This window comes from Protopterus annectens, chromosome 12.part0 (assembly GCF_019279795.1).
Source record: "Protopterus annectens isolate FY-2018-M chromosome 12.part0, PAN1.0, whole genome shotgun sequence".
In the NCBI taxonomy this organism is placed as follows: Eukaryota; Metazoa; Chordata; order Ceratodontiformes; family Protopteridae; genus Protopterus; species Protopterus annectens.
Genome location: NC_056746.1, coordinates 1,277,562,657 through 1,277,588,448, shown reverse-complemented (window position 1 = coordinate 1,277,588,448; position 25,792 = coordinate 1,277,562,657). Strand labels below are relative to the sequence as shown.

Below are 25,792 nucleotides of genomic sequence, written 5' to 3'. Positions count from 1 at the left end.
TTGAACCTGGTTGACTTTTTGAAACAGTCACTAAGGCCATTGATGAGGGTAAGGCAGTTCACACAGCCTACCTTGATCTTGCAAAAGCCTTCGACACAATACCCCACTCGGGCATCATAGACAAGCTCACCAGCTTAAACGTAAACCCATATGTCATAAGATGGGTTGCAAACTGGCTCAAGGACAGAACCCACAAGGTCAGAATTGCTGGAGCCATGTCAGACTCTAAGCCAGTCACAAGCGGTGTCCCACAGGGCTCGGTCCTGGGACCCCTCTTGTTCGGCATTTATTTTTCTGAGGTGCAAGCAAACATAGGTGGATTGTGGCTAACAAAGTTCACAGATGACTGCAAACTGGGCGCCATAACTGATACTCCAGCGGACACAAGCATCCTTCAGAAAGGCCTCATAGAAATGAATAACTGGTGCCAGAGCCATGGCCCTAAACTGAATGCCAAAAAATGTATAGTCATACCCTTTGGGAAAAACAAAGTACCCACAAATTACCACATAGGTGGTAATCCATTAAGTACGGAAGAAGTAATCAGGGACCTAGGGACCCAAGTTGACAGTAACCTCTCATTTGACACTCACGTTGCCAAGGTGGTTAGGAAGACCTTCTATATTACCCACCTTATCATGAAAGGATTCACATCTAGATCAGGAGAGGTCTGTACTCTTCCCTTATCAGGCCCATAGTTGAGTACAATGCCCCAATTGGGATGTACCTTACCCGACACCTGCAGCAGTTAGAAAGACCCCAAAAGTACCTCACCAAGAGGATCAAGGGTCTCAAACATATGTCATATGCTGCACAGCTGAAGAAACTCCAGCTTTATTCAGTCGCATACTGCCTACTCAGAGGAGATCTATGTCTGACGTACAAGGCCATGTCCAATCCGGAATCCAAATCCACCAGAGCCACGAGAGCGAGATATTTGAACCTCAACACAGAAATAAATAGGACGTGCTGGAGGGACAGATTCATAACCCAGAGGCTCCCTACACTCTGGAACAGAATCCCAGTCCATGTTAGGCAGAGCCCCTCAATGACTCTCTTCAAGAGAAATCTTGACGAGTAGATGGGAGATTCTAGGTTTACCCCGGGGGTCACTTCTGTGTCACTACTAGACAGAGGCACAGTAAACTAAACCCTAAATGGACATAGTATTCTCATTCCAAGGGGTGGCGAAAGCCACACACACTCGGGCTAAGCTCATAAATGCCCTAGGGCAGATAGCCTAGTATGAACCTATGAACCTATGAGAATGTCACCCTCTTCAGTGTCAAATACAAATGTATCCTTGTTACATCTCTTCATCTATGCTCACTGTTTGGGAATAGCTACCTCAAATCCTTGGAACTACAAGATGAGATAAATGCAGAATGCCTTTTAAGGGACACTTAAGGTTTTGATACTTTGTCTGCTGGCTTTGCTTATTTGACCAAAGTAAGTCATGACTCAAAATGGTACTACTTGCTTGCTCACTACAAGGATGTTATTCATCATGCAATCTGACAAATTCAGGAATAACAATGTAATTAAACAGGAAGTTATACATGCACTACGTAGATCTGACTTACTTGCTTGCAACATTTATGTAATTAAGATTCCTGTCATTCTGCCAGTTTTACTGGAAAATCTTGTTGAATATTTACATATGTTAAGATGTTGGTGTATATTTTTGTTACAACTTCTTCAAGTGGATACAGGATACACTTTGTTCAAATGACACTATCTACCACAATTCAAGACTACATATAGCTGTAATGTATAATTTCTGTATGCCATTGCTTACTTTTTACAGACTGTTAAAACATTCTTGTCTATATTACCACTTATTTATACTATTATGGCTATTTCTATGCCTCTCTTGATAGTTCCTAAAAGAGGAATTGTAGGATACATATTTATGAGAAATACAACATATATTGCACTGAATGTGTACATTTGCTTCTGTTTGGTGTTTGAACAGATGGATTTATAAAGATAGTTGTTACAGAAAAATTAACTACGTATTTACCTTTCTATGCACATGTAAGTTTTATGATTCATTGAATAACCTACTGAAAAACACTTGAAAATCTTCTTTTTGATCCAAAGGTATACCAGAGAGTTTTAGCAAATATAAGCATGAACGAATTTTTTTTTAAAACCTCATACAATGACAGTAGGGTTTTAATTCTTTAATTCCTGGGTGGGAAAAGGTTTTGTAAAAATAAGTGTGAAATTAAAAAATGGCAGAACACAGAAACACCCTAGTTATGAAATCCAAACTGGAATGCAGCAAAGTTACTTCTCTGAGATGGAGTAGTCTTTGTAGATGCACCCAAAGCTTTCATGAAAAGCCAGTAAAATTCCTGGAATAACAGGAACCTTCTGTGGTGTCTGGAGAATGGGAACATTTTTCTTACTTGCAGAATAAAAATAAATATGCACTGATATAACCTTCAGAGAGGTTGGTACTTGGTTGAAAAGTCTGTGTCATGCAGGGCTGGAAACTGTGATGCTAAATTGGAAGCCATTCTTCCACTGGGATATTTAAAATAACATCCATATCTGGGCTGCATCTGAAAAAAAGAAACAACGTGTATGTAACATATTACTGCCATATACAATAGCTGATATAACCAGCAGAACAGAGACAACATTTTTAACTATGGCCATTATCATTCAGATGTACTGAAACACATTTTAAGAATAGGATAATACACTCTAAGGTTACTTCCGTAAAATAAGTTAACGGTGGGACTAACTTTTTATGTCTCCATCAACATCCATGTTTTTCCCCTCTGATGACCACATCACTCATTATATTCTGTCAATATCCTTTTTAGTCTAAACAATCTTAACCCTTTTCTTACTTCCAAAGATGCCCCTAGTTAGACAATAAGTGGAAAGATGCACGTAACAGAATACTCAACGTGCCACTGGCAGTGTGTGTGTGTGTATGTGTGTGTGTGTGTGTGTGTGTGTGTGTGTGTGTGTGTGTGTGTGTGTGTGTGTGTGTGTGTGTGTGTGTTAGTGTTAATTTTTCCTACATTAACTGATGAAACTGTCTGCTCTTGTTAGCTTCCCTAACCTGTGCCAAGAATCAAATGAGAAGCACAGACCCCCAATCCATTCTCATGGGCTGGGTCAGCAAGCCACTGGCCATTCTGTCTGATCTTTCCTGATTTTTCTTGTGGCATTCTGGAAACTGTTGAAACTTGGATTGTTACATATATAGTCGTGAGCTTCTCCCTACCCCATCATTTCTCTCTTTCTCCCTCTCTATTCCAGTGGCACTGGACTTTTATGAAAACTTTAATTTTTCCTATATCTTTTCAGATTGTCCTCTTCCAAACTATGCTTGTGCTGAGGTATCACTGCCATGTGAAGATTTTGCAAGGTCTCTATAAGCAATTAAACAGAGAAAGGAAAACGTTATTTCTCATTTCCTTGCTTTCCGACAGAGAAACCATGTACAGTCATAATCATAGGATTATAGAAAGTTACTAGGCTAATGGTCCTAGGGTCCTTACAAGCCTAGCCAAGTTCTACCCTCATTTCTATGATCAGCACCTATTGCACCTGTCCAAGAGGAAGACAGGTGGAACCCCCGGGGTGAATTTAGTCACCCATCCAATCGTCCAAATTGCATTTGAAGATGGCCAATAAGGTGCTCTGTTTGACATGAGGTGGGAGTCTATTCCAAAGGTGTGATAACTCTGAGAGACAAATCCGTCCTTCCAGCAGGTTCTATTAATGTCACATACCAGGCTAAGGTCTGCGGTGGTGGTGCTGCGGTAGCACTGTCGCCTCATAGCAAGACGTCCCGTTCAATTCTCAGCTCGAGCGTCTTCCGTGTGGAGGCATACGTGAATGGGGCGTGCCTTCGTTGAAGGTTGTGCGTCAGGGCTGGTAACCCGGTATGTAAAAATTCACTACCAATCATTAGCGGACCGGAGTTCCGTTGTGGCGACCCCTAACCGGGAAAAGCCGAAAGACACAAACAAACCAGGCTAAGGTCTTTAGAGTGAGTAACCCATGTATTATTTGACTTGCGGATATGCAGCATTCCAGTAAGACAGGGTCAGAGATTGATTTATATGCAAGGCAGAGATCGCTTCTGAGTAGTCTGTATGAAACAGAATAAATTGACCATGATTTCAGATGGTTCACATAGGACAGATGCTGAAAACCTTGAATTTTACTAGTGAGGAAACTTTGTGGTTTCTCCAACTGCTGCAGGTGCTTGGAAAGGTACATACCAAAAGGGGTGTTGTACTCAATTATTGGCCTGATGAGGGAAGAGTACAGGGAGATTATAACTTTTTTTCTCGAGGCAATGCCCTTATTTATGAAATAAGCAATACAGAATGCCTTTCTTACCACTGTGTAGTCATGGTGATCAAAGCTAAGGTTGCTGTCAACCTGTGTGCCCAGGACTCTCTCCACTGACTGCATACCTAGGGTGTTGATATTGATGTGGTAGTTGTAGTTAGCAGAACATTGCTCTTACTGAAAGGGATGATAATACATTTTTTTTTTGCATTGAGTTTAAGGCCATAATGATATAAGAGTTGATACCTAGCTGGGTGAGTTTGTCAATGATGCCTGAGTGGGGGATAGTGTCCAAAGCCTTGGCTAAGTCTGGGTAGGCTGTATGCATAGATTTCCCCTCGTCCAGGGTCTTGGTGATTGTCTTGAAGAAGTCCACCAGGTTTAACAAGCATGCTCTCCCTTTGACAAATCCAAACTGAGTAGGGTCAACTTTTTTGAGGAGATTATCTACATCTTTGTTGATAAGGTCTCTCCCTCTTCTAATTTCTCCAGATCTTTTCGGTTTCTAATACCAGGATGGGAATGGACCCCATTCCTATGTCAAAGTAGGATTAAAGTTTGTGAAATTAGTATTGTTTCAATCTTTGATGTCAGCCAAAAGTGCTCTTCGCAGCACCCTCAATGTGCCCAGTAATGACTCCTGCAATTCATACAGGGTTATATGGATTGGTAACATATCTAAATATGATTGTAGATTCTTTTTTATAAGACCCGTTGCTCCTACTACTATTGGAACTGTCTGGATATCTTTCTTCCACATTGCTCTCATTTCTGCCTGCAGATCCTGGTATTTTATGACTTTGTGTCTCTCTGTACGCAAGACACTATAGTCACTGGGTGTGGTGATTTCAATGATCAATGCTACTTTTGTCTTCTTTTCTTGGACCACTACATCCGTTTTTTTAGCATCTATCTTTTGAACTGTTGGTAATGGGTGATCCCATGTGATATAAACTTCATAATTTTCTATGATGCTTTGTGGCTCATGTTTTCAGTGTTTTTTCAGCCACTTCGATACCATAATGTCTGCACAATCCCCAGTGCAACAGTCTTGCCACATTATTATGCCTTTCAGTATGCAGTCTTTCTGCCATTAGTGTGTCACACCCAGCGACAAGGTGTGTGACTGTTTTCAATTTCATTTTAGCATCTATCTTTTGAACTGTTGGTAATTTTCATAGTTTCATAGTTTAGTACTAGGCTATCTGCTCTGAGGCATTTGCAAGCCTAGCCCTAGAGATGTGGCTTTCGCCACCCCATGTAGTGGTACTAAGGTGTATAGAATAAATTTAGAATACTGTACCTTTGTCTAGTAGTGACACATTGAAGACCCCCTTACTTATTAAAATTAGTTTACTGTGCCTCTGTTAAGTAGCGATACAGGGGTGACCCCCGGGGTAAACCTACGATCTCCCATCCACTCGTCAAGATTTCTCTTGAAGAGAGTCAGTGAGGGGCTCTGCCTAACATGGACTGGGATTTTGTTCCAGAGTATGGGAAGCCTCTGAGTTATGAATCTGTCCCTCCAGCATGTTCTATTCATGTTTGTACTGAGGTTTAAATCTTTGGCTCTCGTGGTTCTTATGGATTTTGATTTTTTGAGGTGGAGCATGTCCATCAATTCCTGGTTGGACATGGCCTTGTATGTCAGGCACAGATCACCTCTGAGCAGGCGGTATGCTACTGAATAGAGCTGGAGTTTCTTTAGCCTAGCAGCATATGACATATGTTGGAAACCCTTGATCCTCTTGGTGAGGTACTTCTGGGGTCTTTCCAGCTGTTGTAAGTGCCGGGTGAGGTACATACCAAATGGGGCACTGTACTCAATCATGGGCCTGATAAGGGAGGAGTACAGGGACACGATGACCTCCTTTGATCTGGATGTGGACCCCTTCATGATAAGGTGGGCAAGGTAGAAAGTCTTTCTAACCACTTTGGCAATGTGGGTGTCAAATGAGAGGTCACTATCAACTTGGGTCCCCAGGTCTCTGATTACTTTTTCGGTACTCAGTGGGTTACTTTTTCGGTACTCAGTGGGTTACTGTCTATGTGATAATTTGTGGGTATTTTGTATTTCCCAAAGGGGATGACTATACATTTCATGGCATTCAGTTTAAGGCCGTGATTCCGACACCAGTTGTCCGTTTCGGTGAGGCCTTTCTGTAGGATGTATGTGTCAGCTGGTGTATCGACTATGGCGCCTAGTTTGCAGTCATCTGCGAACTTTGTCAGCCACAACCCTCCCATGTTTGCTTTCACATCTGAGAAGTAAATGCCGAACAAGAGGGGTCCCAGGACAGAGCCCTGTGGGACACCACTTGTGACTGGCTTTGAGTCTGACATGGCTCCCGCAATCTTGACTTTATGGGTTCTGTTCTTTAGCCAGTTTGCAACCCATCTTGTGACATATGGATTTACTTTTAAGCTGTTTAGCTTTTCTATGATCCCAGTGGGGTATTGTGTCAAGGCTTTAGCCAAGTCCAGGTAGGCTGTATGGACTGCCTTGCCCTCATCAATGGCTCTAGTGACTGTTTCGAAAAAGTCAACCAGATTCAAAAGGCAGGATCTGCCTTTTACAAAGCCGAACTGGGTGGGATCAAGTGTCTGTAGGTCCCCAATGTCATTGTTTATGAGTTCCATAATAATTCTTTCCATAGCTTTGCAAACCAGGCTGGTCAAGCTTATGGGGCGGTAGTTCCCAGGGTCTGTAGTGGAGCCTCCCTTGTGGAGTGGTACCACTGTTGCTGTATGCCAGTGTTCAGGTACATATCCTGTAGTAAGGCTAAGGTTAAATAACATTTTTATATGCGGGTTTAGCTCCTCTTGGAGTTCACGTATCACGCAGCCGGGGATACCATCAGGTCCCATAGATGCTGTGTTTTTTGCTTTGTTGAGGGCGGTTCTCACCTGGACATCAGAGATGACAGGGAGGTTACATTCAGCTGGGATGAGTATTTCTTCTTTTGGAGGTGAGGGAGGGGAGAAATTTGCACTGAACCTGTCTGCCAGAATGTTGGCAATATCTGTGGGTTCGGTAAATATTTTGTATTTGTGTACTAACTCTGAGCATATCTGAATGTTTCCGCCCAGGTTTCTAACATAACTGAAGAATGCCTTGTGGTTATCTTTAGTGTCCTTGGTGATTTTTCTCTCAAAGTTGGCCCTGGATATTTTTATGAGAGAACGTAGCTTTCTACTAGTGCTGATCAGAGATGCCTTCCCTTTATGGGATTTTGCTCTGTCTTGCAGTAGCTTCCTTCTTTTGTTATACAATTTGTTTATGGCTGGGGTCCACCAGACAGGACGCTTTCCTTTGGTGGAGAGGGTCTTGGTTTTATTTGGGATTGCACAATCCATGCATTCTTGGAGATGTCCGTAGAAAGCATTTGTGTAGGATTCAGCATTGTGGGATGTGGTTTCCATTGGCCCTGAGGGCTTAAATGATACCATCTCAGTCTTGAGAAGTGTAAAGTCGGCTTTTGAGAAGTTTCTCACTGTAGTCTTTTGTGCTGGGGGTGGAGGTGGTAAATGTATATCCAGGGTGATTAGTTTGTGGTCAGATCTCACCAGTGAGGGCAATACTTCCGGTGTGGAGCATTTTGCCCCCATGTTTGTGATGATCAGGTCTAGTATATTATCCCCCCTTGTGGGAGAGGTGACTAGCTGTTCCACTGCATTTGAGTTTATGAATTCCAGGAACCTTTGGGCTAGGGTGTTAGGGCTAGAATAGTGCACCCAGTCTATGTTAGGATAGTTGAAGTCTCCCAATATGATGGTATTTGGTGAGACATTCATATCTTCAATGTCTTCAGGAAGGCTGAGTGGGGTTCTTGAGATTGGGAGGGTGGTCTGTACCATGCAACCAGTTGTATAGCAGTTTTGCCTATGGTTAGCTGCACCTGGATGGTCTCCGATTCTTCATGAGTTACCACTAACCTAGAGGTGTGGGTATCCTTGATGAATATGGACATTCCCCCTCCCTTTGTGGTTCGGCCCGGGTTTTTGGGTTGAAAAGCATGATACGAGGTAAAGCCTAGTAGCGCTGGGGTGCTCTCAGGAGCCTTGAACCAGGTCTCGGTTACAGTGCAGACATTGATGTTCTCCATACTGAGGAGTGCTTCGAGAGCCTGCATCTTGAGATTTAGACTTCTGGCGTTGAGCAGCATTACCCTTAATTTTTTTCCATTTTTGTTTTCTAAGGAGGTGGGTTCATCTTTTGAGCCTTGCCTAAAAAGGCACTATGTGGGTGGCAAGAGCCTTAGGCAATATCCGGAAGCCCAGTGGTGACAGGTGCAAGCCGCCCCTTGTGAAGCAGCGTGGCTTGTCCAGCATGTCATCCCAAGCAGACAGACATTGGATCCCCCTAGAATGACACCAGTAATTGAGCCAATTATTAAAGCTGATCATCTTGTCTTTGTATTGTGGCATCATTCTTGGTAAGGGCAGGATGCTGCTCAGGTTCAGGGTCATACCAGCCTGGGCTACATAATCAGAGAGCTCCTCAATGTCTCTCTTCATATAGTCCAAGGAGGTACGTCTCAGGTCATTCACGCCGGCATGGACAATGATGGAGTCATATTTGTACGTGCTTTTGAGTGACCTGAGTGCGTGTGTTATATGGCGGATCCTAGCCCCCGATAGGCAGCTTACCATTACCCTCTCCTTGCTCAGCCTGGTAAGTGGGACGTCAGTGTGTCTTGACTATAGAGTCACCTATAACTAGTGTATCAGGCATAGTGTTTAGCCTTAAGGGCTGTGATTTATTGACACACCGATTTATTGAAGTATGTGTTGCATGTGTTATGTTTTGAGGTGGTGGACTTTTGGGTGTCTGCTTTGGGAGCCTCTGTTGTTTTGGTAAGTTTTTTAATAGAGCCTCCGGGTATGTTTTTGTGTTATTATGTGCTTGATTTGCAGTTGGGGTAGGTCTATGTGTGACTGGGTTTGTTGTGTGTGTGGTTACCTTCTCCTCCTGTCTGGTCTTGCCAGTCCTGAGTTGAGAGAGTTCAGCCTCCAGTTTGGCTATATAGTTGCATCTCTCACATTTGAGTTTGTTGGGAGGAGGAGAGGGTTGTCTGTGTACATGAGACAATTATAGCATTGTCTCAAGATTCCCAGATTAACCAGCTGAGCAGGAGAAGATGCTAGCAATCTACCACTCGACATGCTAGAATATTTTAAGAGAGTGCTGTGCCTTTAAGGGAAGTGGTTGGGGTGGTAGGTGGATGTAGTGCTACTTGAGTTTGAGAGTGCTTGCTTAGAAGAGTAGCTTAGAGAACAAGTGCTATGCTTATAATATAACGAGTAGACTGGTTATTCTAAGAGAAGAGCTTTCTAAGGGAAAATTTGAAGAGCAGACTTGGCGGAGCCAGGAAAAGTTTAACCCTGTTTAACCGGCAAAGCCGCGCTAATGCGGATTTTAAACAAGGAACTTGAAAAGAGGTAGAAATGGTCCAAAACAACCAATTACTACAGCTCTTGTGCTGAGGTCACTTCCTTCAGGGACAGATAGGCTGCTCAAGGCTCCCCACTCCCACTGGTGAGCAAAGAAACTTCCTTCTTATCCAAGTAAGGTAATGGACAACACAGGAACTACACCACAGCCCAGAATACAGCAAAGCCTGTAAACTGGTCTAAACTAGTCGAGAAGAGGTGGGAAAACAAGGATTATTTTTTTTTTTTGTTTTTAGATAGAAAACACTCAGAAATACAGAAGGCAGCAATAAATCAGTTACACAGGCTAGCACACTTTAGTGGGCAGCCTCAATAGTTAGATTAAACAAACAAACACAGATGTTCGATTAATTTTCGACCAGGTAAACTTTTAAGTGCAGATACTATAAAATGCAGCAAACAGTTAAAAAAACAGTATAAGCTTGTTTAAAATAAGCAAGAGAAGGTATTCCAAGTAAAAAACAGAAAAAAATACGTAAATCTGGAAAGTAGTCACTTTTCTCAGTTCTCTGTAGCTAGGACCACTCTGCAGGACCATGTATTGCTGTCTCTGAGTAGTACAGCCAGAAAAAAACACTCTGAGGCAGATTTTAAACAGGGAACTTGAAAAGAGCTAGAAATGGTCCAAAACAAGCGTATACTGTTTTTTTAACTGTTTGCTGCATTTTATAGTATCTGCACTTAAAAGTTTACCTGGTCGAAAATTAATCGAACATCTGTGTTTGTTTAATTTAACTATTGAGGCTGCCCACTAAAGTGTGCTAGCCTGTGTAACTGATTTATTGCTGCCTTCTGTATTTCTGAGTGCTTTCTATCTAAAAACAAAAAAAAAAATAATAATCCTTGTTTTCCCGCCTCTCGACTAGTTTAGACCAGTTTACAGGCTTTGCTGTATTCTGGGCTGTGGTGTAGTTCCTGTGTTGTCCATTACCTTACTTGGATAAGAAGGAAGTTTCTTTGCTCACCAGTGGGAGTGGGTAGCCTTGAGCAGCCTATCTGTCCCTGAAGGAAGTGAACTCAGCACAAGAGCTGTAGTAATTGGTTGTTTTGGACCATTTCTAGCTCATGGGTGATCCCATGTGATATAAACTTCATCATTTTCTATGCTGCTTTGTGGCTCATGTTTCCAGTGTTTCTTCAGCCACTTCGATACCATAATGTCTGCACAATCCCCAGTGCAACAGTCTTGCCACATTATTATGCCTTTCAGTATGCAGTCTTTCTGCCATTAGTGTGTGACACCCAGCGACAAGGTTTGTGACTGTTTTCAATTTCATTTTACAAAACCTACATTTGTCTGTTTCTCCCACATGTTCAATGGACTTTGTAAACCAGCGTGCACGTAGCCCACTGTATTGGGCTGCCAATATTAACTTTTCATTTCTTGGTTTGAATTTGCCTCTCCTTAACCATTCCTGTGTTCATTCCTGATCAACAGGAGGCTCTTGCAGAAGTTTTTAACACTTGAAACTATATTTATGTTTTTTCCACACTTTTTGCCTTCTCATCTGGTCCTTCACCTTATATTTTTTCTTTTTTTCTTTGGCACATTCAGTTGCTGCCAGTTTTTTATCTACTGCTAATTTGATTTCCATTCCTGCTTGACATCGATGTGCTTCTGCTAAATTAAGCGGAGAAGTCATCTTAGATTTATTCTCCTCATGCTTCAAAACTTTCATTACGTTTGGATAATGTGAAGTCAGTAGATATGTGTGGAGTCCCACGATTGCAGATCTATACATGTAATCAATTTCAAGGAGGCCCATCCCTCCTTCGGAACGGGGAATATGTAATCTTGGTATACACTGATTTTTATAAATCATTTGGTGAGCATGAAGCATCCTTCTTGTTTTAATATCTAATCTATCCAACACTTTTTGGGGCCAGTCAATCACTCTAAAACTGTAAGTTAGGACAGGAAGAACAAATTGATTTATAGCTTGGATCTTGTTCCTAGATATCAATGCTGTTCTCAGGATTAATTTAAGTCTTCTAAAGTATTCCTTACTGAGTTTTATTTGCATTTTTTCATGTTTTATTGCTGATCTTTCATCAGTTTCCAAGAATTTATACACTCCCTCTTGCTCAAGTTCTTTTATGTCACATTCTTGTCCCAAACTGATGATGTGAAGTTGTTCTATCTCGCTGTTCATTCTTACAGATGGTTTGGAGCGAATCCTCTGCTCAGAGTCGACCTACTACAAAGCTCAAGGTCTTCAGACAGCTCGAGGCCAAGTCCCTATCCCAGGATGCACCTTCAGTTACCCCACATCTAGCTTGCCACTGCAATAGATCGGAGGTTTCCTAGTACAGTTCGGGCCAGTATAACATAATTTTCTCAAAATTCCTATTTTCTGTCTTTTATCTTAGATATTGATAGTTATAACTTTAGAACTTTAAAATATTAATAGCTTGTTATTTTCATTCTTATAGTTTTTTATACTCCCTTTGGCCTTCGTTTTGTATAGGCCTTTAGTATTCCCTTTCCCTTCTTTGGAGTGCCTTTATATAGATATTAGGATAGTTTTAATAGCTGAGTAGTGTGTTTTATAAGCATTTATAGACTTCAAAAATTGTGTGTGTGTTTATATAGTTAGCTCACATTTATCCATATAGAGCCCATTTGTTTTTAAGGGCTACTTACTGTTTATATATTACAGTAGTTTAAAATTGCTTAAATTTGTGTGCGTGTGTGTGTGCGTGTGTGTGTGTGTGTGTGTGTGTGTGCGTGCGCATTCCTTTTTGAATATTACAAGTCTGCTAGTGTACAGCTGGCTAGTTTCATAGCTGACCAAGATAAAAATAAACAACCCAAATCTGGGTTTAAAAAATGTCTGAAGTGTGGACAAAAGACATCAGTGACTGATAGTCATGTAAATTGTGTCTACTGTCTGGGTGCCTTGCACTTGCAAGAGAGTTGCTCCATCTGCCATTCCTTTTCAAGCCGAGTATTACATGAAAGGCAAAGAAAATTGATCAATAGAGGACTTCTAAAATCTTCTTTTCAAGAAGCTTTGGGCAACCAGGATAAAACTAGTCAGTCTCCCAAATCCTCCAAGTCCTCTAAGGCTTCTTCATCGGACTCGTCAAAATCTAAGAAACCGTCGATGTTGGCTCCACAGCTTTCAGAGCCAAGCGTGTTGTCTTTTTGGAACCGATCCCCAGTCCTGGAACTGGTCTCCGAAGTATTGAAATCACCTATTCTCCAGTCGGTGCCACCCTCCATCCATTCATCTCGGTCCTCGATTAAGCTATCCGATTTGGATATGGATTGTGTGGCGCAGAAGTTGTTACAGGCACCGGCGTTTGCTAAATTTTTATTGGTTCCGACCCAAGTGGTTTTGGAAACGAAAACTGTTACTCCATCCACTTCTTTTCCTCCTCTGAGACATACCAGTCCGTCAAATACGGAGGAGTTGGACCTTATGATTGTGGAGCCTACGGAGCCAACGCCTGCTCCAGTGCCATCGGTTCCATTTACTCAGACTTCCTCGGCACCCATCGAGGAGTCTAGGAGCTGACACTCGCCGGTCGGGTCCGGGGAGGATAGTCGGACTGACCTGTCTGTTCCGACTTTGCCTCTCGTGGCCTCGGCTCGGATGAGTTCAGCTCCTACCTCTGTATCGGAGCCCACTGTTCCTGTGCTGAGGGGATTAGTTGTTTCTTCAGATCCAGTGGTTCCTTCACATCGGAGCAGATGTGCCTTTGAGGCCATGAGGAGAGTAATGCCCCCCAGGACATCCACATCTTCAGGACGAACTATCTTCTCCCTAAAAGCACCTGTGTCTACTACTGCCTCACAGATCCCTTTGAAGTGTAGAGACCCTGAGCCTCATGAAGCCCCACTGGGTGGCCCCTGCTCTTCCGAGACCTCACCAGATGTTCCCACTGATGAGGTTCCCAGGAAGAGAATTTGCAAGAGGAAGCATCTAGACTCCCCACAGGAGTCTCTCACATCTGACACCGACTTAGATGAATCCGAAGGATCCCCACGGTCCCTCTCTGAAGATATCGCATTTGCAGATATATTGGAAATCCTTAAGCAGAAGGGTGTCTGGAAGCCCACCAACCCTACTGAAGATGAGTCGGTCTTCCTGAAAGCTTTTGGGTCTTAACCCTCCACCTCTTGGGTGTCTCCGCCCTTCGATGAGCTTATGCAGCTGGTCTCACGGAGGGCGTGGGAGTCTCCGGATACCATAGAGCCTGTCCCTAGGAGGCCCAATAAATTTATTTCTGCCCCTCAGGATAAGTCCTTTCTCACTAAGGGAGTGCCTGTTAATGCCATGGTGGTGGCGGCAGCCACCAAAAAGGAGATGCCAGAAACTTCTTCCTCTGTCCATCCTCCTAACAGAGACTTTAGGATCATGGATAGATATGGGAAGCGCATGTATAGTTCAGTGACTTTTGCCATGTGTTCACTGAACTATCTTGCGCATGTATAGTTCAGTGACTTTTGCCATGTGTTCACTGAACTATCTTACGCATTTCACAAGACTGCAAAGAGACCTTCTAAAAGAGCTTGGAGGTACTCTTCAGGGTACGGTAGCTGAAGGAGCTTTAGACAAATTTGCCTCCCAGCTTGCTACCCTTAATTCCATAGTGAACTTGTCCATGTGTCTCATCTCATATGCAGCTGATGGAATGAGTAGAGCAGCGGGTACAGGAATTGTTCTCAGGAGACACTCCTGGATGTGCTTATGTTCCTTTGCGGAGCCCTTTAAGTCATACTTTGTCAACACCCCTTTTGATGACTCATCCCTTTTTGGGTGCAAAGTTAAGGAAACTTTTATCAGGTGTGAGCTGGAAGGAAAGAATCTGTCTGCCATCGGAGTCTTTTCCACCCCTACTAGACCCTACCCCAAGGGTCAAAGGGGAGGAAAGATGTGGTTCCGAAAAGCCCAAGGAGCCTTTCTGGACACATGTGGTGAACCCCCCCTCCAGGGGTACAGAAGGGGGCAATAATGGAAGACTCTGCCCTCGCAGCAGAGGGGGTCGGCAAAACCAGGGAGACAGAGACCAGTTCTTTGGGAAGCGCTCCGGAAAGGAGGCCCGATTGTCCTACTCTGGAGGCAGTTGGGGTTCGCTTATCTTTGTATCCAGATGCCTGGCTTAAAATAACAAACGACAACTGGGTACAAAGTATAGTTTCCAGAGGATACTCTATTCCCTTCGCCATCCCCCCTCCACTGACAACAAAAATCCCGGATGTTCCACCCAGTAACAGGGAACAAGCAACAGTAAAGGTCCAAACATTGCTAAGAAAAAGAGTCATCCAACCAGTCCCAGCAGACCAGACCGGATCCGGAACTTACTCAAGATTCTTTTTAGTTCCAAAAAAGACAGGGGACTGGATACCTGTTTTGGACCTCAGCAGACTAAACAGGTCTGTCAAGAAGGAGAAGTTCCGGATGGTCACGCTTCAGCTGATACTTCTCTTCTTAGGGAAAGAAAATTGGATGTGCTCGATAGATCTCCAAGATGCGTACTACCATATCAAAATGGCCAGACCATCCAGGGATCATCTGTGCTTCCGGCTGGGAGCCAATCATTACCAGTTTCGAGCCCTGCCCTTTGGTCTCACTACAGCCCCCAGAGTGTTCACCAAATGTATGGCAGTGGTCACGGCTCACCTGAGGCATTTGGGATTCCAGGTGTTTCCGTACTTAGACGATTGGCTCCTCACCACCACCACCAGGCATTAGCTAATACAAGCCAGGGACGTCGCTCTTACTCTTTGCAATCAACTGGGCATTACCATAATCTCAGAAAAATCTGCCTTGTCACCATCACAACATATCATTTTTTATCGGAGCAGAATTCGACACCACCACTTTAAAGCTTCCATCAGAAAGGATATTACTACTTAATCAGCAAATTCAAAACATCATATCCAGAGACAAGGTTCCAGCATCAGAAGTGCTAAAGTTGTTTGGGATGATGGCAGCTGCAATAACAGTGATTCAGTTGGGTCGCATGCACATGTGGATTCTTCAATGACTGCTGTTCATGCAATGGTCTTATCATGAGCTCCCAATGTCTCATCTCATTATTGTAACAAACACATGCAAAAAGGATCTTCAGTATTGGTTGACCTCTCTTCAAATAATGATAGGTCGTCCTTTTATCCCACCCTCACCACTGGCCACAGTGACCAGGGATGCTTCTCTGACTGGGTGGGGGAGGGGGGCTTTTTCAGGGAAAAACAGCCCAAGGCACATGGACCGAACAAAAGACACATCTGCATATCAGTGTCCTGGAGATGAGAGCAGTACTCTTTGTGTTGCAGTATTCAGGACTCTCTCCCCTCTGGGGACAATTGCGATTCAGACGGACAACATGTCACTGGTCTGGTACTTGAACAAACAAGGAGGAACCAGGTCCTATCTCCTTTGTCGAGAGGCCCTAAGAGTATGGCAGTGGGCTACATCCACCCAGCGCTTTCTGATAGCAATGCAGATCCTGGAGAAATCCAACGTGATTGCAGACAAACTGAGCAGGACAATTTTGTTGCCTCACGAGTGGTCCCTCAAAAAAGATACAGCGGAGAGAATATTCCACAGATGGGGCCAGCCTTGCTGCAGTCTTTTTACTTCCCCCATGAACACAAAATGCAGAAGCTACTTTGCCCTGATTCCCCAAGGGACGCACTCGTACATGAATGGCCTCCGGGTCTCCTCTATGCTTTCCTACCAATTCCCTTGATACCCAAAGTACTCCAGAAAGCAAAAGTCCTGGAAAGGACCATCATTCTAATAGCCCCTCATTGGCCTCGTCAGATTTGGTTCCCCTTCCTTCGACTTCATCTGTTGGAAGAGCCTTGGATTCTGGACCCAGTTCCAGACCTTCTGACGCATTCGCCGGGGGCTCTTCATCCCTCACTTCAATCCCTAAAATTGACACCTTGGCTGCTCCAATTCCCAACATAGGGAGGTTCCATAACCTCTCAAACAAAACACAGCATATTTTAATATCTTCTCATAAAACCTCTACTAGGAAGCTGTACCTTAGCAAATGGAAGAGATTTTCTATATGGGCTTCTCAGAATAACATTGATCCCTACCAAGCCTCTATCTCCTGTATATTAGAATTTTTGACTATGCTTTTCAACAAAGGAGCGGTAGCAGCTACAATTCGGGTACAGCTTGTCATCATCTCTAATTTTCATCTTGGTATTGAAGGATTGAACATAATGTCATACAAGCTATCCAAACCCTTTCTCAAAGGGACTTTCCACATCAGACTACCAGTTAAATCTCCTTATACCCCATGGAACCTAAATTGTATGCTCTCACGCATCATTCTCCCACCTTTCGAGCCAGCTTTCTCATGTGATTTGAAATTTTTGTCTTGGAAGACTATCTTTTTAGTAGCCATCACGTCTGCCCGAAGAGTATTGAAACTACAGGCCTTGTCCATAAAACCTCTGTATTTGGTTTTTCATGCTGATAGAGTTTCACTGCGAACAAATCCTTCATTCTTACCTAAAGTTTGTACTGAAGCTAACCTTAACCAAATTATAGATTTACCAGTGCTTTTCCCCAAACACACCAACAATTTAGAGTATATGCTGCACAAGCTTGATGTTCACAGACAACTCAGATTTTACCTGGATAGAACCAAAGAATTCAGAAGATCAGAACAGCTTTTTGTTTCCTTTTCAGATTCTAGGAAAAGTTTGCCAGTGGCAAAAACAACACTATCTAAATGGTTATCTGATTGCATCACTTTCACTTACTCAGCTGCCAATTCACCTCTACAGCACAAAATTATGGCTCATTCTAGCAGAGCAGTGTCCACATCCTCTGCTTTTTCTGCTAGGCTTCCTACAGACAATATTTGTGCAGCAGCCACTTGGTCAAAACCTCATACCTTTATCACTCATTACAAAGTTGATAGGGCCTCCAGGGACAGGGCCTCCTTTAGTTCTACTGTCCTGAAAAATATACTCCCGTGAGCCACCCGAGAAAGATGGTGCTTGGGACGCTATCCATCTGTTAGAATGAACAGCGAGACAGAACTTCATATAAAGAAGTTATGTACTCACAGTAACGTTCCATGTGAGTTGTTCATCTCGCCTTCATTCTTACTTCCCACCCTCCTACCCTCTCCAGGGTTTTTCGAGGACAGAGATACTAGTTTTATCCTGGTTGCTTTGTCTTTCTACAGTTTTTACCTAAAAATAAAGTGATAGAATGGCATATGGTATTATTAGAGGCAGCAAACAAGATCTGAGGTAACTCAAGGTGCATCATGGGATAGGGGACTTGATCTCGAGCTGTCTGAAGACCTCGAGCTTTGTAGTAGGCCGACTCGGAGCCGAGGATCGGCTGTGAACCATCTGTAAGAATGAAGGTGAGATGAACTCTCATGGAATGTTATGATGAGTACATAACTTCTTTTTTCCTGGTGCAGCAGTTTTCCTGCTTTAAAGGTTGCTTTTGCACATTTATCAAGAACAAATGACATTCTAATATCATCTGAAAAAGTTTTGACAACCTGCAGCTGTGCTTTCAGTTCCTCATCTGATGAGCTCTACAGTTTTAAATCATCAACAAAGAGAAGATGAGAAGTCATTGTAGCCATGGCCTAAGCTGTTAAGTAAACGACTTAATGGGTTAATGGCAAGGCAGAATAGCAACGGTGACAGAGAGTTACCCTAGAATATCCCCTTTTGAATTTTTATCCCTGGGATAATAATCTGTCCATTGTCATGGCTTAATTGCAAAGTGGTCTGCCATTGTTTCATAGTTACTGTAATGTAATCAATCACTGTAGGGTGTGTCTTATACATTTTTAAGCACTGTTTTATCCATGAATGTGAGATATTATCAAATGCTTTTTTGTAGTCAATCCATATCATATTCTTTCCCTTTTTACAGTTCTCCACTATAACTTTATTTAACAACAAATGATCCTTTGTTCCATATGACTTTCTTTTATTGCCCTTTTGTTCTACTGCCATAATTGAGTTTTCATCTAAATGACTATAAACTCTGCTGGCGTCAATTCCCATGTATAGTTTATACGTCGTCAGAAGGCAAGTTATTGGTCTATAATTTTTAGTGTAGCTTGCAGGCTCACTCTTAAGTAGGAGCATTGTTTTGCCTGTTGTTAGCCAATGTGGTGTCTGTTTGGGGTGCGCATATAAATAGTTCTTACTCATGGCTAAATCCTCATGCAAAGATGTTAATACTTTTAACCAAAAGTTAGGTACTGCATTTGGGTCTGGGGTTTTCCAGTTAAGAGGCTTTTCTTAACTTTGTTTCAATCTCTCTGGCTATTTCATCCCATTTCTTACCCTGTACCTTTAAACTTCTTATTCTTTCTTTTACTTCTTCTATCCATTTAGCATCTTTGTTATGTTCCACAGGATCTTCATAGATACTTCTCCAAAATGCATCTACTTTCTCTTTTTTTGGTAGTCTTTCAATTCCTTTTACCTTATTTCCCAGTTCTTTATAAAACTTTTTTGGGTCATCAATAAATTGTTTATTTTGTACTTTTCTCTTATATTTATCAGTGTATTTTCTAAGTTTTTCCGCCTGTGCTGAAATTTTTAGTTTATTTGCCATAGTGCATGATAGATCCTGGTCTGTTCTAATACTGTACATTGCTTTGATCACATCTTGTCTTTCTTAGCATTTCGGTTGATCTGTTCCCTCTTCTATAATCTTCTAACAGTGACACTTCTTGTCTTAATTGTTTTATAGCTTTCTCTGTTCGATACTTCCATGATGGTATTCGATTTCTCCCCTTCCTTTCCCTCACCACCCTGTGTTCTTGTGGTAGAACTTTATCAGTTATTAATTTAGCTGCACAGTAATATATCCTGTTTACTTCTGTTATATCACATGGATCTCTATGGACAGTCCTAATTACTGCATTCATTTGTTTTATCAAACTTCTTACTTTTTGGGTTTAATTGACCTTCTGCAGTCTATTTCTCTCATTGATCTTAATATATCTATCCATGTCCATTAAATCAAGCAACTCTTCTCTTAGCTCATTTTCTTCCAAACTGAGGGCACATCCCTTGTTTTCCGTTTCCTGCGGGCATTCTATAGAAAGTTCTATAGAATCTTCCTGTGGCACATTCTCTTCAATTTCATCATGTGTCATCTGTTGCTCTGTCATATGGGAATTCACTGGCCTATCACTCCTCAACATTGACTGCATCACAGTTTCCACAGTTTCCTGTTCCTTTCCTTGCTGACTAGCTTCAAGTGAACGTTTATACTGGTTTCCTGTGGAAGGCTCCAAAATATCTTGATCTGGCAACTGACCAATTGCTTCCTGTTCCTCTGGTTTCCCCTTAATTTGGATATCCATTGCTCTATTCTGCTGTGGTGCTTTCTGCATTCGATTTTGTACACTGAATCCTTCTCTTTGCAGCTGCGCCATAACCCCAATTTCTATTTCTTTGACTTCTTCATTACTAATCTCTTTTTCTGATTTTCCTCTTAAGTCTTCTTATTTTTTGTACTGTAAAGGTCCATGATAATTCCCTCTATGGCCTTGCAGATAAGACTAGTCAGGCTAATAGGTCTATAGTTCCCGGCGTCAGTGGAAGGGGATAATGATGGCCATTTTCCATTCAGCTGGGATGAAGCTGGTGCTTAGGCTATGACTGAAAAGAATACCCAATGGTGTTGCTAATTCTTGTTGCAGCCCTGTAGAATGCAGCCTGGAACATTATCAAGTCCCACAGATGCTGTGTTTTTGGCCTTAGAGAGGAAATTTATGACCTGGTCTTTAGAGATACAAGGTAGGGGACAGGTGGAAGGGATGTCATGAGGTACGTGTAGTGGGGACAGGGGAGTGAAATTTTCACAGAATCGGTCTGCTAACAGGTTAGCTATGTCCACAGACTCAGTATATGTGGTATCGTTAACTACCAGTTCGGCACAGATCTGGGCCTTTCCTTTTAGGTTATGAATGTAACTAAAGAATGCCTTATGGCTGTCCTTAGTTGAGGAAGCTAACTTGGATTCGTAGTTTGCTTTGGAGGACTTCACAAAAAGTCTTATTTGCTTGTTTAAGCTGAGGAGGGAAGTGTTTCCAGTTTAGGGCTCACTTCCTCTTACTCTTAGACAGCAATTTCTTCCTCTTATTTTAAAGCCTGTTAATGGCAGTTGTCCTCCAGGCAGGTTTGCTCTTCCTTGAGGAGCTTGTTTTGGTCCTATCAGGTACAGCCGAGTCAATGCAGTTATAAAGGTGTTTGTATAAAGCATTGGTGTAGAACTTGGCATAGTTGCCAGTTCCATCTGAGGCAGGGGTGCAATGAAGCTATTTATGCCATCACATAAAGGGTTATAATCTGCTTTGGAGAAGTTTTTTAGTTTAGTTGCTGCTTGGGGGCGGGGGGGCTAGGTGTGACAGTTATTCAAATGAGACTGATCTGTGGTCAGATCTCACCAGGGAAGACCTCACAGTGGGTGTGCTACAGTGATCCCATGTTAGTATGCACCACATCCAGAATGTTGGCACCCCTTGTGGGGGTGTCAACCAGCTGGTTCAGGGCACTGGAGTTAAAGTCGAGGAACCTTTGGGCAAATGAGTTTGAGCATGAGTAATTTACCGAGTCAATGGATGGGTAGTTAAAGTCACCCAAAGCCATGGTACTTGGATGTATCTTGATAAATTCAAGTAGATCCAAATAGGCAGAGTGGGTGTCCTAATTCATAGAGGGGGTCTTGTAGCTGGCTATGACTTGAAAAGGTATCCTATCAACAGTTAATTGCACCTACAACATCTCCAGGGAATCATACTGTTTAACCAATTGGGAGGTGTATTCATCTTTGATGAATATTGATATACCACCTATTTAGTTTTCAAGCCTTCAGTTTGTGGTCTGAATGTGTAGAAGGAGGTGTAATCCAGTATGGTTGAGGTGTTCTCCACAGCCATGAACAATGTCTTCTTGACTGACCAAATGTCTACATCTTCCAAGGTTAGGACTGCTTCCAGTGAGTGCAGTTTTATGTTAAGACTCCTAGCATTTAGCATCATAACCTTCAGGTTTGTTGTTAAATGGAATTATGTCCTTGAGACACTGCCTAAAAAGGCACTAGGGGTGGCAAGAGTCTTGGCCAGTAGCCGAAATCCTAATGGTAACAGATGAAGACCATCTTTGGCACAGCATCTAGGTCTGTTGATCATATCATTCCAGGCTGACAGATACTGAATCCCCTTAGAATGACACCAGAAACTAAGCCAATTACTGAAGTCAATCATTTTCTGTTTGTATTGAGGCATAATCCTGCCTGAGACAGATAGTCCGAGAGCTCAGTCATGTCTCTCTTCATATAGTTGAGAGGTACATCTCAAGTTGTTCATACCAACATGGACTATGACAGAGTCATAACAGTAGCTGTTATTGAAAGACTTGAGTGCATGTGTGATATGGCAAATCCTAGCACCTGACAGACAGCTGAACGTGACCTTTTCCTTATGCAGTCTGGTGAGAGGGACATCTGTGTGTCTCATAATGGAATCACCTATATGTTTGGTTTTGTGTTTTGCCTTAAAGGCGTGACAGGTGAGACACTGGTGCATGAGCTATTATGTGTATTGTGTTCTGCAGAGGACGTATTATGTGTAGCATGCTTGGGTTTGTGTTTGGGAGGTCTCTGGTGTTTAGGTAGGTTTCTGGTGAGGACCTCCGCATATGTAGGTATGTGTGATGTGGGTTTGGGTGGAGTAGGAGGTGAGGTGTGCATGCTGACAACCCGCTCATTGTCAGATGTACTGACTGGTGTGTGAGACCGCATGGATTCAAGGGTCTTAATTTAATTGCATCTCTAACATGTTGAGTTTTTGTGGGTTAGGAGTACTGGTTTGTCAGTGAACATGAGGCAGTTGCTACACTGCCTCAGGATGCCCATGTCGACCAAGATGTCTGGAGAAACTGTGGGAAATTGTCTGTCCATAGTGTTAGATAAATTTAAATGGTCAGAAAAAGAGGTCGTACTTAGGGATGGCTAGTGGGTGAGAGGTGTGTTGGTAACTATGAGGCTAGGCTTAGTGTTCCACCTGTCAGTAGTGCAGGGTCATGAAAAATTTCTGGAGGACCACAAGCAAAGTGCTAAGCAAAGTTTAACAAGCAAAATGTCTGCGTCTATAACCAACAGTAACCACTGCTGCACAGCAGTGCATGATGGTGCACAACATGCAAACAAGCGCAAACACGGGGCTTAAACAAAGAAGAAATAACCCTTTAACTCAAATTAGCCAAAAAGGATGCTGTCTCTGGGCTGAGTCTTAATATACAATAAAAGATAACTCATCCCTGAAAGCAGCTGGGTAGTGTAGCCTTCTCCAATACCTTTTCAAGGTAAGTCTATTGTAATCAAATGTCCAGCCTCAGTACTCACATCGCTCACCATCAAAAATCAAATCTGAGAGTCTCATTGTATTCCGCAAAGTACAGTTCAGTGAAACAGTCACCTTAGCAGTAGATCCTCGAGAGAGGAGCATCACAGTGATAAATTCAGTTTATTGGAATATCACCATTTCATTTGCTGATATCAGTATAAAATGTCCCAGAAGCTATACAACCCGGGACACCTTGGAGGTTAAAAGATGTCAAAACAACACATTTGTAGTCCCAAGAAATCTTACTTTATTTTGTGAATACTGCAGCTCTCAAACTACATCGATAAGGTTTGGTTTCCATTTGGAAGGACAAATTTACCATTGGCAAAGGAGTTATCTGGTTTAACTTTCAGAATTAAACAGGATTGCCATTACAATATCAGAGATGTCTTTGAACATTTAAGACATAAAATAAAACTTACTCATTTTCAAGCTTTGGAAAATATGCAGGCAGCTGTATTGCATGATTAGTGGTTTTTCTTTGTTTCTTTTCTGCAACTTAACTAACTGGTTCTGAGGGATATATACTAGGTCTCTCTACTCTAACATTCAGACCTCATACCGTACCTAGACTATATCTAGCTGATTTTAGCTGTAAGATTAATTTTAAGAATAAATCCAGTGTTGTAAATAAGCTAATGGCAGTTGTGTCAAGATATCAAACATGGCTGTCTGAATAACTGTTTTTCAAGTCTGGCTACAGAAAAGTATGACTCAGTAAAATATGATTTTCTGAGACTGCAAAATTTCACATTATAGTGTCTAAGATATGAATGCCAGGGGCCAGAGAGTTAAAGACATAAGCCTTCCTACCACTGTCCCAAGGCAATGCTGACCATGGCGTTAGAATAACAGTGTGTGTGTGTGGGGGGGTAGGGTAAAGCTGACCTACACAAAAAAAAGAGTTTATATATATTGGTATGAGTTGTGCTTCATCAATTTTTTTAAACACTGAGAAGCATAATTGAAAATGTTAAAAAACAGACCCACCCCCCAGTACACCCCATGTATTCAAATGAACTACATTAGAATAGCTCATTAAAAACTTTAAAAGCCTAAATTACAGATAAAATATGTTCTTGTGGTTTGCAGATGTTTGAAGGAGTCAGACTGTCAAAATTAAGGGTTTAATAATTGTGATTTCACAATAACACTTTACAAATCCAGACAATGGCATCTCATAGTCTCCCAAAAGTAAAAAGAGTAGCTCAAGGCATGTAAGGGGTAATGCTGCCACAAATATATTTTATGTAAGAATACACCAGTGCATGCACTAAACAAATAGGCCAAGTTGCAGATTCAATAAAGCCTACACAGTCTGCTAAAACCGTGTGTGCATTGCACCACAGTGTGCACATGATAGCTCACTGTTTTGTATTCAGTAAGCATCTCTACAAACCATGTAGAGCCAAGCAAACACTATAAACATTGTGGTATACTAATTACAACATAAGCAGCTGAACTGTATGTTAATCAACCAATCCAAGATGGAGGATCTATTCATCAAGCGAGAAAGCAACCGTGTAGACTCAGTGCTGGTTTTCCCTACAAATTCCAAAACCTACTGGAATATAGCCATGGAAACTAGTCTAAACAGAAAGAATGTTAGGGGCTGCTGTTGCTCTCATTCATGTGTATGTGCAGCAGACCCAAGTTTAAGCTCCTGCAGCTGCTAATAATAGAGCATGGCCAAGATGGAGAAGGGTGTTTAGACCCCATTAAATTGTTCACAGTCTGCATGAGGTGTAAATTATACAGCACTACAGGGTGGATAGAGACACATTACAGTAACTCTGCAACCATTGTCATCCTCAACTGACAGTAAGGGCAAACTGAGGGGAGCCAATACCGCTGGAGACTAAAGTATGTGTAGCACTTAGAATATTAGCTACAGGAACCTTCCACAGACCAATAGGGGCCATGCTGGGGGTGTGACAAGCATCAGCATCCAGGATCCTACATCAATTCCTTAATGCTATGCTGCAACATACCAGTGACTACATATATTTTACCCATTCACCTGAAAACAGAGCCAGAACTATGCAGGAGTTCTACCCTACAGCACACTATCCTAAAGTCCTGGGTGCCACAGACTATACACATGTAGAAATCAAAGTACCGCCTGGGAGCATAGAAGGGTGTATATAAATAGAAAGGGCTTCCACTCCAACTGCAAGGTCATGTGTAATGCTAAAGGAATTATCCTGAATGTGTGTACTGTCAACCCAGGCAGTTACCACTACTCACATATCTGATACAACTCTCAACTATACAAGATGCTTTCTAGGGGGGGATATCCCAGAGGGACATTTACTGGGAGAAGCAGGTTATGCACTGGAGCCATGGCTGATGACGGCCATCAGAAATACACACACCAAATGAAGACTGGTATAATGAGGCACTCGCTCAAACAAGAAAAATTATAGAGTGTATGTTTGGGCTGCTGATGTTATGGTTCCAGTGCCTAGATACAACTGGGGAAGCCCTGCAGTAAATCCTCATACATGTGCTGAAATCTTCACTGCCTGTGCCATGCTTCACAACATCATCCTGAGAAAACAGCTTCAGCAGGAACACTAAGGGGAAGGGCCACACATCCCACCACCACCACTGGCAAGGTCACCACATCCACATGCAG

General features: G+C 42.4%; 1 protein-coding gene across 6 annotated transcripts in view; it reads right to left on the bottom strand.

Moving 5' to 3' along the window:
- Window positions 1-2,171: 2,171 nt before the first annotated feature.
- The window catches only part of CCHR12.PART0H20orf96 (chromosome chr12.part0 C20orf96 homolog), a 599,743-nt gene continuing 576,122 nt past the window's right edge, over window positions 2,172-25,792 (bottom strand). For all 6 annotated transcript variants that reach the window (XM_044090313.1, XM_044090315.1, XM_044090317.1 and 3 more), the window contains one exon: window positions 2,172-2,570. In XM_044090313.1, the coding sequence (XP_043946248.1) occupies window positions 2,510-2,570 (61 nt within the window). In that variant the 3' untranslated portion in view covers window positions 2,172-2,509. The remainder of the gene's footprint in view (window positions 2,571-25,792) is intronic.